General features: G+C 46.4%; 1 protein-coding gene and 1 pseudogene across 2 annotated transcripts; one reads left to right on the forward strand and one right to left on the reverse strand.

Moving 5' to 3' along the window:
• Positions 1 to 1760: 1760 nt before the first annotated feature.
• DPPA4 (developmental pluripotency associated 4) lies at positions 1761 to 14548 on the reverse strand. 2 transcript variants are annotated; one of them, XM_078350180.1, is made up of 7 exons: positions 14481 to 14548; positions 10497 to 10623; positions 8463 to 8614; positions 8325 to 8375; positions 6560 to 6848; positions 4634 to 4832; positions 1761 to 3762 (listed from the first exon to the last, which is right to left on the reverse strand). In XM_078350180.1, exons 1-7 carry the CDS (start codon positions 14487 to 14489, stop codon positions 3726 to 3728), a joined length of 864 nt encoding a protein of 287 aa, XP_078206306.1. In that variant the 5' UTR covers positions 14490 to 14548; the 3' UTR covers positions 1761 to 3725. The 2 variants fall into 2 exon arrangements, with proteins under 2 accessions (XP_078206306.1, XP_002758870.3); XM_002758824.6 differs by having other exon boundaries at positions 14466 to 14548.
• LOC108588535 (small ribosomal subunit protein uS14 pseudogene) lies at positions 12605 to 12845 on the forward strand (annotated as a pseudogene).
• Positions 14549 to 17875: the final 3327 nt, after the last annotated feature.

A 17875-nucleotide genomic window follows, 5' to 3' on the forward strand; every position in this document is an offset into this window, starting at 1 on the left:
TTGTTCTCCTAGCTTCTGTTGCCCAGGCAGGAGTACAGTGGTGCGATTGCAGCTCACTGCAGCCTCTACCTGCTGGGCTCAAGAAATCCTCCCACTTCAGCCTCCTGAGTAGCGTGGCTACAGGCATGTGCCACCACACCGGTTTAAATTAATTGTGTGTAGAGACAGGATCTCACTATGTTGCCCAAGCTGGTCTTGAATTCCTGGGCTCAAGCAGTCTCCCACGTATGTCTCCCACAGTGCTAGGATTACAGGTGTGAGCCACCACACTGAGCCTGCTATTTTAAGGTTTATTTTTATTTTATTTATTTATTTTTGAGATGGAGTCTTGCTCTGTTGCCCAGGCTGGAGTGCAGTGGCACAATCTCAGCTCACTGCAACCTTGGCCTCCTGGGTTAAGCAATTCTCCTGCCTCAGCCTCCTGAGTAGCTAGAATTACAGGCACGCGCCACCACGCCCGACCAATCTTTTATATTTTTAGTGGAGATGGGGGGTTCACTATTTTGGCCAGGACCTCTTGAACTCCTGGCCTCAGGTGATCCACCCACCTCTGCCTCCCAAAGTGTTGGGATTACAGGCATGAGCCATCACACCTGGCCAGTTTGTTTGTTTGAGACGGAGTTTTGCTCTTGTTGCCCAGGCTGGAGTGCCATGGTAAAATATCGGCTCACCGTAACCTCCGCCTCCCAGGTTCAAGCAATTCTCCTGCCTCAGCCTCCCGAGTAGCTGGGACTACAGGCGCGCGCCACCATGCCCAGATAATTTTTGTATTTTTAGTAGAGATGGGGTTTCATCATGTTGACCAGGATGGTCTCGATCTCTTGACCTTGTGACCCACCCGCCTTGGCCTCCCAAGGTGCTGGGATTATAGGCGTGAGCCACCTCGCCTGGCCTAGATTTACATTCTTCTTGGCAATGATACTGTGTACTTTCAATTGTTGATGGGAAAAGACATTTGTTTGTAACATTCCTGGCGTGCTAAGATGGAATGCTTGGTTAAGGTGGCTGTCACCAAATTCCAATTTTTATGTCCCTAAACCTCATCATGCCAAAATGCAGGAATTTTATTTCTATCAGCAATGGGTTCAGAGGCCCTGACCAACATTTTCCCTTGGGAGCTGGCATGTCCCTTTGGAGCCAAGAAAAATTTGGAGGGCGGGCTGCAGGTTTTCTACACCACATACAATGTGGGCACAGACCTATTTGTGCAAATGTTACCTTTACATCAGGTGGGAAATTAGGAATATAAACCTCTTCTCTCAGCTCCCCCCAAAGCAAGATATCATACCATGTCATGCCTCTGCCAAGGAACTCATGAGACACAGAATTTGTAGCTCCAGCAGTCTTCCTCTTTGTATTCTGGGAGTATGGGAGGAGGGAAACAGGGAATGGGGGACTGAACATGGCGATAGGGAGGCTTGTGGAAATGAGGGTGATTTAGGTTTTATCTTCCCAGGGCAAGAAGGATGAGTAAATAAATGGTCTTACTGGTAGAATGCAATTAAGCAAAGGAAATTTCCAAATTAATAGGAAGGAAACAGAATAGAAACTTGACCCATCCAGGCCGGGCATGGTGGTTCACGCCTGTAATCCAAGCACTTTGGAGGCCAAGGCGGGTAGATCACCTGAGGTCAGGAGTTCAAGACCAGCCTGATCAACATGGTGAAACTCTGTCTTTAAAAAAAAAAGAAACTTGACCCATCCAAAGAAAGCAGGGGAGAAGTTTTAAAAAGGAAACAAAACAAACAATACACACAGTATTAAGAAAAAATGTCTATTATTTATTATACTGAACAACTCTGACCACTAGAGACAAATGGGGGACAGGAGAGAAGAACATCTTGCTTCTCAATAAACTTCCCTTCCTTGTTTTAACATTTCTGAAGATTCTTTCCCAATCTATTACATCTATATTATAATGGTGACAAATTTTCCAACTCTGCCACTTCTTCAGTGCGTTATTTTTATTATCTTCATCGGAGGTGGAAAAAAAAAATAGATCCCTACTTGTAGTAACAAAACAATGTTGGAAACTGTCATTAAATCAGGACAAGTGAAAAACAGATCTGTTCCCAGACTCACAGGAATATACATTTAGGAAGTACACACACAAATAAAAATTAATTATACTCAATAAGATACATTAAGTATGTACAGCTTTCTGTATGTCAATTATACCTAGGTAAGTAGTTTTTAAAAAAGTATGATCCAACCCACACCACCAACTAATAAAGAAAAAACACATGAGTAATTCGAAAGAAAAATCACACGTTTCGGTTTATTCCTGCTTTAAGAACACTAACAATAACTTGCATGCAGTGAATACGGTTCCCTAAATACAACGGTTGAATTATTTTCTATACATATTTATTTATGGAGAATTGGTTAATAAACACATTTTAAGTTCAATATATTATGTATTTCTGAGTGGGGAAGCAATCTTAAACATTTTAAACACCAGAAATATACAAGATTCTAAATGAAATAATACAAAGTGCCTTGTGTTTTGATTCTGTAGTCACACCATAAAAATCTCAGATTAAGAGAACTCTGAAAAACATTGTTTTGAATGTTAAGAATCATGTTTTGGGTAAGGCGTGGTGGCTCACACCTGTAATCCAGCACTCTGGGAGGCCAAGGCGGGTGGATCACGAGGTCAAGAGATCAAGACCATCCTGGTCAACATGGTGAAACCCCGTCTCTACTAAAAATACAAAAAATTAGCTGGGCATGGTGGCGCGTCCCTGTAATCCCAGCTACTCAGGAGGCTGAGACAGGAGAACCCAGGAGGTGGAGGTTGCGGTGAGCCGAGATCGCGCCATTGCACTCCAGCCTGGGTAATGAGAGCGAAACTCCATCACAAAAAAAAAAAAAAAAAGAAAAGAATCATGTTTTGGGGAGAGGGAGAGAATTAACAGCCTTTCTTTGCCTTAATATACTTTTAAACGAAATGTTTTATGAAATTGCAATTGGAATGAAGCAGCTCCTAAAGTCGTCAGTGCCCAGAGGAGGAAAAATTGAGCACAGGAGCAAACTACTGTTTTACTCAACTCCTTCCAACGCTCAGCTGAAGAAGTTCTCACTTAAAAGAGCTGCTGAAAGCAGGCACAATGGCTCATGCGCCTAAGCCCAGCATTGTGGGCGGCTGAGGTGGGTGGATCACTTGAGGCCAGGAGTTTGAAACCAGCATGGCCAACAAGGTGAAACCCCATCTCTACTGAAAATAAAGAAATAGCTGGGTATGGCAGCAGGCGGCTGTAACCCCAGCTACCCGGGAGGCTGAGGCAGGAGAATCACTTGAGCCCAGGAGGCGGAGTTTGCACTGAACTGAGATCGCACCACTGCACACCAGGCTGGACAACAGAGCGAGATACTGTCTCAAAAAAAAAAAAAAAAACCAATAAAACAAAATAGAACACAAAAAGCTGCTGAAGTCTTTTCTATTGTAGAAAGGTAGTATGAGTAAGTTTTTCTACATATTAACTACAATTTATGGTAATTTGTGAAATGTTTTTCCGTTTTTAAATGCAAGAGTCTATCATATCTACTCACAAAGCAGCAGGCACTGCTAGGGGTCTTAGGCTAAGATCTGACACCCCAGCAGTCTGCATGGCCCGTAAGCAGGTGTGGAGAGGACCAAGTTCACCTGTCAGCAGCACCACGGAATCCGACTCTCCAGCCTTTCTACCATTCATTACCATAGATATGGCCTTTTTCTTGATATTCTATTCCCATTGGAGGCTTTTTATTAAGACCTTGTTCCTAGAAAGCAAATTAAATGTTTGTTTTTAAAAACGTAACAATCAAGACATATCAAGGAAGACATATCTGGGCTTCATCCTGGAAAACAGCCTAGAACCCTGCTGCTGGAATTGCACTTACACCCTTAGAATCATAGGTAAGCACGCCTGTGACCATGTCATCAAGGAATGACGACCATCACCCAAGTTATCACGCCTCTGTAATATGTTCCCTGACTTGTGCAAGCCATGGGCACGAGTCCTTGAACTGGCTTTTCTCATCCCTTTCCCAAAAACCCAAGTATGGCATTAAAGAACTATCCAAAGGGACCTCAGTTCTATTCAGCTGCTTTGCAAAGACAGATTATCAAAATACAGCAAAAAGCAGGATATTCCAAAGAAGCAAAAATCACACATTTCACACACTTTTTCCTGTGGAAGACGGTCTCGCTGTATTTCCTAGGCTGAGAAATGGCCTGACCCCCCGTTTCCATCTCGTCAGTTCTTCCCCTAACTTAAGGAAACTCTCTTTGATATTTGTCCTGCTATTCCAGGTGCTTACATGCCCACCATCCCTATTAGACAGTAGATTACTTAAAGAGGTTTTTTGCTAGTCATTATTTCTGTGTAGGACATATACTCTGAATATAGTAATTATACAATGTTTGTTGTTGCCAGAATTCTGTGTTTCAGGGTAGAAGCATCAACCCTGATACATATTTTCTTTTTCCTGGGGATAAACTTGAGTAATAATTTTGTTGAAACTCTCTACTGGCAATTCGAGCTTGAAATACATGGCTATTTAAGATTAATGCATATCTTATCTTGACTTTCTGCAGCTGAAAAAAATCAGGCACCCACTCTTAGTTTGTAGAAAAGCACCAGGTAATTACCTGTGAACACATTTGGGGCACAACATATTGTCTTCAAGGTGCGGGGGTGGAAAACTGGAGGCAGGAAGCAGGAAGAGCGCACTCACTCTCCCTTCTTGTTTTTCTGGAACCCAGGCCTGACCAGCATGAAACTGCAGGTGCACCCAACCATCTGTGTCTGCAGGGAGACTTTTCCCATGGACCACACACCATCTGACACCTGGCGAAACAAAGACAGACAGGTCAGACAGGTACCCACACACCAGGATGACATACTCACCTAAGACTGCATTATGGCCCATCACCCTTGATTCCTTCTTAACTGCCAGCTCCAAGATATGAACCCTGAAATCCTAACTGAACCTCTACGCTATCCTGTTCTTTTAGAAAAGCAAACAAGACAGTTCTGTTAAAACTTCATCTACCTGTTCTTTTAGAAAAGCATACAAGACAGTTCTGTTAAAACTTCATCTAGTTGGAAGCAGTGAAGTTGTAGGTGGACAGACGGTATTAAGACTAACCCAGAGGGTCTAGGAAGGGCTTCATGAAGTTAGTTCAGGGATCAACTCTTAACACACAAGCAGTTATACTATCTTCTTTTCTTGTATTTCCTGTAATTCTTACAACATATGAGGTAGGTATTACTAACTCATTTTACAATGAAAAAAAAACGGTCCGGACACCGTGGTCCCTGTGGTTCTGGCTACTTGGGAGGCTGAAGCTGGAGGATCGCTTGAGACTAGGAGTTCTGTGCTGTAGTGTGCTATGCTGACTGGGTGTTCGCACGGGGACCACCAGGTTGCCTAACAAGGGATGAAGCTGCCCAGATCGGAAACGGAGCAGGTTAAAACTCTCGTGCTGGCCGGGCTCAGTGGCTCACGCCTGTAATCCCAGCACTTTGGGAGGCCGAGGCAGGCGGGATCACAAGGTCAAGAGATGGAGACCATCCTGGCCAACATGGTGAAACCCCATCTCTACTAAAAATACAAAAAAATAGCCAGGCATGGTGGCATGTGCCTGTGGTCCCAGCTATTCAGGAGGCTGAGGCAGGAGAATTGCTTGAATCCAGGAGGCAGAGGTTGCAGTGAGCCGAGACTGCGCCATTGCACTCCAGCCTGGCAATAGAGCAAGACTCCGTCTCAAAAAAAAAAACTCCTGTGCTGATCAGCAGTGGGATCTCACCTGTGAGTAGCCACTGCACTTCAACCTGGGCAACATAGTGAGACCCTATCTCTTTAAAATAAACAGATAAATAAAGACAAGGGGGCCGGGCGCGGTGGCTCACTCCTGTAATCCCAGCACTTTGGGAAGCCGAGGCGGGTAGATCACGAGGTCAAGAAATCGAGACCATCCTGTTCAACAAGGTGAAACACCATCTCTACTAAAAATACAAAAATTAGCTGGGCATGGTAGTGCGCACCTGTAGTCCCAGCTGCCCGGGAGGCTGAGGCAGGAGAATTGCCTGAACCCAGGAGGCGGAGGTTGCGGTGAGCCGAGATCACGCCATTGCACTCCAGCCTGGGTAACAAGAGCAAAACTCCGTCTCAAAAAAAAAAGAAAGAAAAGGAAAAAAATTGGAAAATATTTAAATAACTTATTAATGCAATTCTGGGGTTCAGCAGCAGGGAATCCATTTTAGATCTTGTTTTTGATTTAAATTGCTTAAAGGGGGGGAACCCTAGACTACTATCCTCTTCTGATGCCATCAATAATTTACAGCAGCAGTTCTCGAACTGTGGTCCCCAGATCAGCATCCTTAGTATTGCCCAGGAAATTGTTAGAACTCTCAGGTTCCACCCTAGACCTAAAGCAGAAACTCTGTGGGCAGGGTCCAGGAATCACCGACCCTTCATGGGTTTTTCATATATCCTAAAATGTATCAAGCATTACTATCTACTAAGCTTATTTCCCCACTGGACCAGAATAAACTTTTCATGCTGGGCTTACCACTGGCTTCTTGTGGAGATTCCACTGCCTCTGGTGTCCTTGCCCTGGCTGAAATTCTTGCCCAGGAGGCCAGCACAGCCTCTGGGGCAGAAGTTGTCACCACAACTGTATTAACTCCCTCAAGGAGAGAAGGGGGCCCTTCCAGAGCAGGCAGCCCCTCCGCAGGGGGAAGGGCCACTTGAGGAGGCTGTGTCCCAGAACTCTGCAGGCACGCTTTCCCTTTTTCCACCTTTAATTTATTTTGCAATGACTTCCGGATTTTGGCCTCTTTTGCTGTGCTAGGGAAATCCTATAGAAAGGGTTAAATAATAAAGATAATAGAAGGTTAAAGTTCTACCAAAAATGGCCTCAGGGTTAACGAGGTGTAGATCAAATACAAAGTTTCACTTAGACAGGAGTCTAGGTTCAAGAGAGCTATTGTACAACTTGGTGACTATAGATAGTTAATCTTGAAAATTGCTCAGTAAGGCTGGGTGGGGTGGCTCACGCTCCTAATCCCAGCACTTTGGGAGGCCGAGGCAGGCGGATCATGAGTTCAGGAGTTCAAGCCCAGCCTGGCCAGGATGGTGAAACACTGTGTCTTATACAAAAATTATCCGGTGTGGTGGCCGGTGCCTGTAATCCCAGCTACTGGGTAAGGTGAGGCAGAGAATTGCTTCAATCCAGGAGGCAGAGGTTGCAGTGAGCCAAGATCATGCCACTGCACTCCAGCCTGGGCAACAGAGCAAGACTCTGTCTCAAAACAAAACAAAACAAAACAAAAATTTGCTGAGATGATTTTGAGTATTTTCACCACAAAAATAAGTATGTAAAGTGATGTATTAATTAGCTTGAGTTAGCCATTCCACAATGTATACATATATCAAAACCATATGCTGTACATGAAAAAAATATACAAAAAATATGTAATTTTTTTCGATTAAAAAATTAGGCCAGGTGCGGTGGCTCACGCCTATAATCCCAGCACTTTGGGAGGCTGAGGTGGGTGGATCACCAGGTCAAGAGATTGAGACCATCCTGGTTAACAAGGTGAAACCCCGTCTCTACTAAAAATACAAAAATTAGCTGGGCGTGGTGGTGCGCGCCTGTAGTCCCAGCTACTCGGGAGGCTGAGGAAGGAGAATTGCTTGAACCCAGAAGGTAGAAGTTGTGGTGAGCCGAGATCGTGCCACTGCACTCCAGTCTGGGTAACAACAGTGAAACTCCGTCTCAAAAAAAAAAAAAAAAAAATTAAAGTGATGGCCTGCCTTTTTTTTTTTTTGGGAGTTTCACTCATTGCCCCAGCTGGAGTGCAGTGGCACCATCTCGGCTCAAAGCAACCTCTGCCTCCCAGGTTCAGGACATTCTCCTGCCTCAGCCTCCTGAATAGCTGGGATTACGTGCGTGCTCCACTAAACCCCGCTAATATTTCTATTTTTTTTAAAAGATGGGGTTTCACCATGTTGGTCAGGGTGGTCTTTAACTCCTAATCTCAGGCAATCCGCACATCTCAGCTTCCCAAAATGCTGGGATTACAGGCGTCCATTCCCAGCCTAATATTTGTACTTTTGGTAGAGACAGGGTTGCACCATGTTGACCAGACTGGGCTGCCTCATTTTTATTACTCTTTGCAGACTTGGTGAAAAGTAGGGTTGGGAAATACTGTTCTTTCTTAGAACTAGGGATGGAAGGACAAGAGGAGGCTAAGGCAGTTCCTTTACTCACTTATGAGGTTACAACAGGTAATTAGGATAAGCATTGAAACGTCCATCCATAAAAAAGTTACCTTTTGGTTTGGGTAAGCAAAGGCACACAGGCGCTTATACGCATCCAGTTTCTAAGACAAGAGACAACTGCATTAGTAAGACAAGCAAGGCTCCTACCCCTTCCTCCCAGCAGCACCGTCCCCAGCCTAGGGCTTTACCTGGCCTCTGGTGCTTAGCTTTAGTTGCTGACACCAGGCCCGCACTATGTCCCGGTGGATCAGATTAACAGGCGGCAGTTTAGAGGGTAAGGGAGGGATTGGTATCTTCTTCTGAGGTCTGGGGTTATCTGCCTTCTTCTTAGGGCAGAGCACTAAAGAAGAATGGAATGAAGTCAGTAGTAATTAACTTGCTGTAGCTTTTCAGAATTTCATAAACAAAATCACTTTTAGTTACAAATAGTTCAATTCCTCTCAAACCTAGGACTTACCACTTCTAGATCCAGTTTTTTTTTTTTTTTTTTTGAGATGGAGTTTCACTCTTGTTACCCAGGCTGGAGTGCAATGGCGCGATCTCGGCTCACCGCAACCTCCGCCTCCTGGGTTCAGGCAATTCTCCTGCCTCAGCCTCCTGAGTAGCTGGGATTACAGGCACGCGCCACCATGCCCAGCTAATTTTTTGTATTTTTAGTAGAGACGGGGTTTCACCATGTTGACCAGGATGGTCTCGATCTCTTGACCTCGTGATCCACCCACCTCAGCCTCCCAAAGTGCTGGGATTACAGGCTTGAGCCACCGCGCCCAGCCCTAGATCCAGTTTTAACTCCTAAATCTCCCCACTACTCAGGTACACTTGCGCCTGTGAGCCCCTTAATCCACAGAATCCAGGTGATGGTACCAGAGAGGGCACTTCCATCCCAGGGGAGTTACCGCTGTCTTAGACTTGAGATCACACTCAGTGGTGTCCTCTTCCCACAGAGCAAAATCAACACCTGGCAGTGCTACACAGGCAACCACTAATACTCCAAATTCTGCCGCCCCCGCCCCCAGGTCAGGGCAGCACTCTGATCTCATTGCAGGCACGCCTCCTTAGCCCTCCTGTGTTTCTGTTCATCCAGCTTCTGCACCTCACATACACTGTCTTCATTCAGCAAAGATTTCTGGCCAGGCGCCATGGCTCACACCTGTAATCCCAGCACTTTGGGCGGCCAAGGCAAACAGATCACTTGAGGCCAGGCGTTAACCAGCCTGGCCAATATGGTGAAATCTCATCTCTACTAAAAATACAAAAACAGGCAGGTGTGGTGGCACACGCGTGCAATCCCAGTTACTTGGGAGGCTGAAAGGAGCTGAGATCATGTTGACAGAGCAACACCCTATCTGTGTCTCAAAAAGAAAAGACTTCCAAGGGGCCACGTGTAGTGGCTCACCCCTCTAATCCCAGCACTTTGGGAGGCCAAGGCGGGTGGATCACGAGGTCAAGAGATTGAGACCATCCTGGTCAACATGGTGAAACCCTGTCTCTACTAAAAATACAAAAGATTAGCTGGGCATGGTGGTGCGTGCCTGTAATCCCAGCTAATCGGGAGGCTGAGGCAGGAGAATTGCCTGAACCCAGGAGGCGGAGGTTGCGGTGAGCCGAGATGGCGCCATTGCACTCCAGCCTGGGTAACAAGAGCAAAACTCCGTCTCAAAAAAAGACTTCCAGAGTTCTCAGGTATTAAAAAAAAAAGACTTCCAAAACACACCTCCAGGACAGACAAAGCCTGTAACGACACTAATAGTTACTAGGGTTTACTAAGTACACATCACTTCTCAGGCTTAGTATAAATGCTTCACCTAATTATTCTGTTAATTTTCACACTCCAACCCCACTCCTGAATAAAGGTAGATATTGTCCTAACTTACTTTTAGGGTAGTAAGTTCGGTTTCAAGAATAGAGTTTCAAACTTATAGCTGTCTGTTCCCAAATCATTGCACATGGAAATTCTCAACTCCCAGTAGCAAGTGAAGGAAAACATGATCAACAGAACCGAACATGCTGTGAAGTCTGAAGACAGGAAGGGATCAGTGAGAGCAAAGGTGACTGACAGATGCTTCAGGGAGGTGCAGTTTCAGGTAGGCTTCCAAGAAGTGTAGGATTTGCACAACAGATGGTGGAAATTGCTTCCCTGGTTTTTCCCTTTTCCTTCGGAAAAGTTCTTCAGGCTTCCAAGACTTGAGAAGGTGGGATTTGAGGGTTTGTAGACCTCTTACCTTTGTCACCTCTGACAGGCACTTTTCCTTTGGTTCCCCCCTTTGCTGGTGTTCCCGGCAAAGCACTCGTGTTTGGTGGATTGGAAGCCTGCTGATCCTCTTCCCTCGCCTTCTCTGTGGAGGTCCACTGGGGAACAGAGGAGCTGATCAGTCTAGAGATTCCTCTGGCGTCCAAACCACACATACACTACCTGCCTCAAGATAACTCACTTCTAAGGCACCAAGACAGTCCTGCACTCCACTGGGTATCTTAATACTCGGTTTCATTTACAAGACTGGGAAGCAATGACGGAAAAAAATGGGAAGAAGCCAGTTTGAAAGCCCATGAAAACACAGATACAAACAAGAGTAGAAGAAAAACAGGATCTGCCTTGGGGGAAGAAGTGCTTAGGTAGGCCAAGAGTGGTGGCTCCGGCCTGGAATCCCAGTGCTTAGGAGGCCAGGGCAGGAGGATCGCTTGAGTCCAGTAATTGGAGACCGCCCTGAGTAACAAAGTGAAACCTTGCCTCTACAAAAAGGAAACAAAATTAGCTGAGCATGGTGGTGCGTGCCTGAGTCTTAGCTAGTCAAGTAGGAGGATTGCTTGAGCCAGGAAGGTAGATAGAGGTTGTAGTTAAGGTGAGGCTGGCGGCACCACTGCACTGCAGCCTGGGTGACAGAATTGAGACTCTCTGCACTGCAGCCTGGGTGACAGAATTGAGACTCTCTGCACTGCAGCCTGGGTGACAGAATTGAGACTCTCTGCACTGCAGCCTGGGTGACAGAATTGAGACTCTCTGCACTGCAGCCTGGGTGACAGAATTGAGACTCTCTGCACTGCAGCCTGGGTGACAGAATTGAGACTCTCTGCACTGCAGCCTGGGTGACAGAATTGAGACTCTCTGCACTGCAGCCTGGGTGACAGAATTGAGACTCTCTGCACTGCAGCCTGGGTGACAGAATTGAGACTCTCTGCACTGCAGCCTGGGTGACAGAATTGAGACTCTCTGCACTGCAGCCTGGGTGACAGAATTGAGACTCTCTGCACTGCAGCCTGGGTGACAGAATTGAGACTCTCTGCACTGCAGCCTGGGTGACAGAATTGAGACTCTCTGCACTGCAGCCTGGGTGACAGAATTGAGACTCTGTCTTAGAGAAAAACCAAAAACAAAAAGCCCTTTCCTCACCTACTATATTTTATCATCTCTTACCTGGAATAATTTTTTTCACCCAGTCCTTCATTCTTGAACCCTTCCAAATAAATTATTTTCTAACACTGCTGGCAGAGTGACACTATGAAAACTTTACATCCTTTCAGCGGTTTATTGCTCTTAGAATAAAAATAATTGTCTTTGGCTGGGCGCAGTGGCTCATGCCTGTAATTCCAGCACTTTGGGAGGCCGAGGCGGGTGGATCACAAGGTTAGACGTTTGAGATCAGCCTGACCAACATGGTGAAACCCCATCACTACTAAAAATACAAAAATTAGCAGGGCGTGGTAGCAGGCACCTGTAATCCCAGCTACTCGGGAGGCCGAGGCAGGAGAATTACTTGAACCCGGAGGCAGAGGTTGGGTGAGCCGAGATCGCGCCATTGCACTCCAGCCTGGGCGACATAGCGGGACTCCTTCTCAACAAAAAAAAAAAACAAAACAACAACAAAAATTAGCTGGGCATGGTGCTGCGCGCCTGTAATCCCAGCTAATCGATAGGCTGAGTCAGGAGAATCCCTTGAACCTGGGAGGCGGAGGGTGCAGTGAGCCGAGATCAGCCACTGCACTCCAGCGTGGGTGACAGAAAGAAACTCGTCTCGTTAAAAAAATAAAAATGTTTAGGCCGGGTGCAGTGGTTTACAGTTGTAATCCCAGCACTTTGGGAAGCCAAAGCGGGCAGATCACAAGGTCAGGAGTTCGAAACGAGCTAGACCAACAAAGTAAAACCGCGTCTCTACCAAAAATACAAAAAACTAGTCGGTAATCCTAGCTACTGAGGAGGCTGAGGCAGGAGAGTTGCTCGACCCGGGAGGCGAAGGTTGCAGTCAGCTGAGATCACGCCACTGCACTCTAGCCTGGAAGACAGAGCGAGACTCCGTCTCTAAAATTAAAAAAATGTAATCTAAAACTTCCCCTAGCCTTTTACCTCGTTGCCTTTCTGAGAGCAAGATGGGTCACCAGCAGCTGTACTGGAGCCACCCGCGAAAATTCGGCCAGGGTTCTCGCTCTTGACGAGTCTGTTCAAACCCGCACTGTTTGATACGTAAATACGGTCTCAATATGTGCCGCCAGTGTTTCCGTCAGTACGCGAAGGATATAGGTTTCATTAAGTTGGACTAAATGGTCTTCAAAGGATTATCCAAGACATCTACCATGAAAAACCATTTTTTTTTTTTTTTTTTTTGAGACGGAGTTTCGCTCTTGTTACCCAGGCTGGAGTGCAATGGCGCGATCTCGGCTCACCCAACCTCCGCCTCCTGGGTTCAGGCAATTCTCCTGCCTCAGCCTCCTGAGTAGCCGGGATTACAGGCACGCGCCACCATGCCCAGCTAATTTTTTGTATTTTTAGTAGAGACGGGGTTTCACCTTGTTGACCAGGATGGTCTCGATCTCTTGACCTCGTGATCCGCCCGCCTCGGCCTCCCAAAGTGCTGGGATTACAGGCTTGAGCCACCGCGCCCGGCCTCATGAAAAACCATTATACCTCTTTGTATATAAAATAAACATTTTTAAAAACCAAAAAAAAATTCCCCTAAATCTAAATCTTTTTCTTCACTTTCAGGCGGATTACTGCACAGATTAACATTTGTATGGCATTTTTACATCTCTATAGCAGGTCTACATTTGGATTTGAAATTTACCTTTGCGTAACCCTTACAAGAACTACTCACTTTGGACCTCACGAAGACTTAAAACTGAGAGTTAAAAACGACCCGGTTCAAGTAAAGAGGCTCAAATATGGCCGTTCAGTGCATGTGCAACACGTCTCAAAAGCTCTCTTCCTTCAGTTTGTGCGGCTGCCAATGTCTGGCTCCGCTTGCTCCTAAATCCTAAGGACACTGGGAAAAAGAAAATTCGTACCCAGCACCTTTGGTTTAGGATCCGTGTCCATCTAAAGGGAATTAAGGAGTTTCACGCTTTTCCAACCTCAGCTCAATGACCTCTTCCTAAAATCTTCCCTCACCGCCGGTTTTCTCCTGTAACCATTTCCCTCTGGCCCCGATATTCAGTTAATTCTTCCGACCGGACAAAGCACTTCTTCAAAACAGAACACCCGGGCCCGGAGCAGCGGCGTGTGCCCAAAAGCACTTTGGAAGGCCGAGGCGGAAAGGTCGCTTGAGCCTGGGCGGTCAAGGTGGCACTGAGCAGTGATGCTCACTCCAGCCTGGGAGACACGCAGGGACCCTGTTCCCAAAACCAAAACCTCAACACCTCATTTCTCTCTTGGTCCCCATCTCTTGACACCCTCAACCTCCTCTCCTCAGCTAAACCTAGCAAACCTCATTTCTTACTCCGCTGTACCAGGCTGCAATCATGTTCTTGGGGTTTATTCCTAAGAGGCAAGAGAAGAAAACCCGAAGGTACATTGTTTTCTCCTTAAAAGACAAATCCGGGCCGGGCGCGGTGGCTCATACCTGTAATCTCAGCACCTGGGACGGCCAAGGCAGATCACCTGAAGTCGGAGTTTGAGACCGGCCTGACCAACACGGTGAAACCCCATCTCTACTAAAAATACAAAAATCAGCTGGGCGTGGTGGCGCGTGCCTGTAGTCCCAGCTACTCGCGAGGCTGAGGCAGGAGAATCGCTTGAACCCAGAAGGCGGAGGTTGCCCTGAGCCGAGATCGGGCCATTGCACTCCAGCCTGGGCGACGCAGCGAGGCTCCGTCTCAATAATAATAATAATAATAATAATAATAATAATAATCAGGAGTGCTCAGGGAAGACAGAAACACGAGGAGACAAAGACAGAAAACACATTCACTAAGACTGTACCGACCTCCTTGCCTTTTACCTTCTCCATATTCGGACAGGAAGCGAAGCTTGGCCAGATGCTTCCAAAATGGCCCCTGGCCCCAGATTGTTGTTTGCAAAGTCTCCTCCCACTTCCTGCCTCCCAAAGACCCTTTTTCTCCCCACCTCTTCTTTTCTGCTCCCCTTCTGTTCCCTCCCCCACAATTTGTAAATGCTGAAATTGTATCCTTTCTTATTCATGAGGGGACTTTTGTAGGGGTGGAATCACTAATCCCATTCCTGGCCCTTTTCTGTGCACTTTTAATGTAATTATCCAAAGTATGGTTCCGGAGACCTTGAGAGGTAAAAGGCTCCTGCAGAACAATTCCTGGGGGGGGGGGGGGGGGGGGGGAGTTGCCAGAGACTTGACTTGTGCAGGATGTGGAAAGGGATTTAGTAATGGAACATGTGGAAACAGCAGACTTCAGGGACCAGACTGGTGGCTTGAAGAAAGCTAAACTATTTTCTCCCACCGAATACATTCCATTTCCTAAGGGAGTTACTCAACCAACTAAAACTCAGGTTTCTGTCTGTACCAACACCCAGCATCTTTTTCATCTGCCAATGATCTAGTAATCATAGGTTTTAAAGTCTGCAGAGTAGGACGGGCGTGGTGGCTCAAGCCTGCAGTCCCAGCACTTTGGGAGGCCCGGGTGGGCGGATCACAAGGTCAAGAGATCGATACCAATTTGGCCAACATAGTGAAACCCCATCTCTACTAAAAATACAAAAATTAGGCCGGGCGCGGTGGTTCACGCCTGTAATCCCAGCACTTTGGGAGGCCGAGGCGGGCGGATCACGAAGTCAAGAGATCGAGACCATCCTGGTCAACAGGGTGAAATCCCGTCTCTACTGAAAATACAAAAATTAGCCGGGCGTGGTAGCACGCGCCTGTAATCCCAGCTGCTCCGGAGGCTGAGGCGGAAAAATCGCTTGAACCCAGGCGGAGGTTGCAGTGAGCAGAGATTGCGCCACTGCACTCCAGCCTGGCGACAGAGTAAGACTCCATCTCAAAAAAATAAATAATAAATAATAATAATAATACAAAAATTAGCTGGGAGTGGTGGCGCGCGCCAGTAATCTCAGTTACTCAAGACGCCGAGGCAGGAGAATCGCTTGAACCCAGGAGGCGGAGGTTGCAGTGAGCCGAGATCTTCCCATTGCACTCCAGCCTGGCAATAGAGGGAGACTCCGTCTCAAAAAAAAAACGTCTATAGAGTATGTTATTTATTGTGTGTGTGTGTTGGGAGTGGGCAGGGCGGGGTCCTCTCTACTTTGACCAGGCTGGTCTCGAACTCTATGCTTCCAGTGATTCTCCAGCCTTCTCCTCCCAAGGTGTTGGCATTACACGTGTGAGCCAGCACTCCGAGCCCAAGTATTCTTTATATCAAATTGTGAGTTTAAAACTCAGTCAGGGCGTGGTGGCTCATGCCTGTAATCCCAGCACTTTGGGAGACTGAGGTGGGCGGATCACCTGAGGTCAGGAGTTCGAGACCAGCCTGGCCAACATGGTGAAACCCTGTCTTAAAAAATAATAATAAAATAAAATAAAATAAAATAACTCAGTCATTATTGTCCCCCATTTTATATATGACAGAAGTTTGTATGAAATGTTATTGGTAAGTTTTCCTATCATAGCGCAGTAAGTGAACTCCTAACCTACTGACTCCCAGAGAAGTTCAAGTTTTTCTCCTTAAAATAATTTGAAAAATCCTTCCACAGATCACCGCTCCCTGTCAGGTTGCCAAGAGACGCGAAGTGAAGGACGTAGCGACTGTGGGACTGAAATCCTCCCTTGTCCGGGTCCAAAGTCTCCTTTTTTCTTTGGGTGATTTTGTTGTATTTTTTTTTCCTACATCTCATTGTTTTTCCTAAAATGATAAATAAGACATGATCTTTATCCAAATGGTATTAGTAATCTGCTCACAGGCTAGAAATACGCAGAGGAAGTTGGTAAACGGAGCCAGGAATAGAGAAGGAAGTGCGTGTTGTGGACTGGCCAAACCCCGAGGCAGCAGAGAGGAAACCAGGTGAGCTGAGGTCATCTCGGAGATCATACTAGGGCTTTGATTGAACAATTTTTTTTTTTTTTTTTTTTTTTGTGACAGAGTTTCACTGTTGTCACCCAGGCTGGAGTGCAATGGCACAATCTCGGCTCACCGCAACCTCCGCCTCCTGGGTTCAGGCAATTCTCCTGCCTCAGCCTCCTGAGTAGCTGGGATCACAGGCACGCGCCACCATGCCCAGCTAATTTTTTGTATTTTCAGTAGAGACGGGGTTTCACGATGTTGACCAGGATGGTCTCGATCTCTTAACCTCATGATCCACCGGCCTTGGCCTCCCACAGTGCTGGGATTACAGGCGTGAGCCACCGCGCCCAGCTGAACAATTCTTTACCACAGCCTTTGATAACAACCAGTAGGACTTACTAGCTCAGGTTTGTGTATAATTGAATCATCTCTCTTTTCTCAGTGTAATCGAACACAACGTTCAAAATAATTGGGAGTTCTGGGCTGGCCGTGGTGGCTCACTCTTGTATTGCCAGCACTTCCGGAGGCCAAGGTGGGTGGATCACTTGAATTCAGGAGTTTGAGACCAGCTGGCTAACAATGCAAAACCCCATCTCAACTAAAAATACAAAAATTAGCCGGGCATGGTGCCACCTGCCTGTAATCCCAACTACTGAGGAGGCTGAGGCAGGAGAATTGCTTGAGCCTGAGAGGCGGAGGTTGCAGTGAGTTGAGATGGTGCCACTGAACTCCAGCCTGGGTGACAAAGCGACACTCCATCTCAAAACCAACACACAGACAGAATAATTGGAGTTCTGAATTAAATATGAACTCAGGCATTGAAACATCTAATTCTGGGCAAGGTACAACTCATTTGTATATGAACAGTTACAGTGTATTTTGGGATTAATCATTTATAAATCCTTGGCTCCACTACTGTTTCTGGGAACACAATTCTGAAAGAATTGCACCAACCATTTAAAACATGTGAGTTAGCTGACATCCTGTACATAAAACAGATGTGTACAATTTAATTTAAAATGTTGAGAAATAACTGGAAATAATATTACTGAGTTCTAGAACTAGCAAAAAGCCAAATATGGGCTGCAGGAGTGGTGGCTCCTGCCTGTAATCTCAGCATTTAGGGGGACTGAGGCAGAAGGATTGCTGGAACCCAGGTGTTTGAGACCAGCCTGGGCAATGTAGTGAAATCCTGTCTCTACAAAAAAGAAAAAAAAGAAATTAGCCGGGAGTGGTGGCATGTGCCTGTATTCCCAGCTACTTGGGAGGCTGAGGTAAGAGGATCACTTGAGCGCAGGAATTTGAGGCTGCAGTAAGCTGTCATCATGTCACTGCACCCCAGCCTGGGCAACAGAGTAAGACCCTG

Source organism: Callithrix jacchus, chromosome 15, assembly GCF_049354715.1.
Source record: "Callithrix jacchus isolate 240 chromosome 15, calJac240_pri, whole genome shotgun sequence".
NCBI lineage: Eukaryota > Metazoa > Chordata > Mammalia > Primates > Cebidae > Callithrix > Callithrix jacchus.

Bases quoted from the DNA above. Each gene is read 5' to 3' on its own strand.
- DPPA4 (XM_002758824.6), bottom strand. From the start codon at position 14,489: ATGGAGAAGGTAAAAGGCAAGGAG. The intron at 8,376-8,462 runs GTAAAGCCCTAG...CTCTTGTCTTAG, and splicing joins AGCTAAGCACCAGAGGCCAG to AAACTGGATGCGTATAAGCG. The intron at 6,849-8,324 runs GTAACTTTTTTA...CCCTTTCTATAG, and splicing joins TTGCTTACCCAAACCAAAAG to GATTTCCCTAGCACAGCAAA.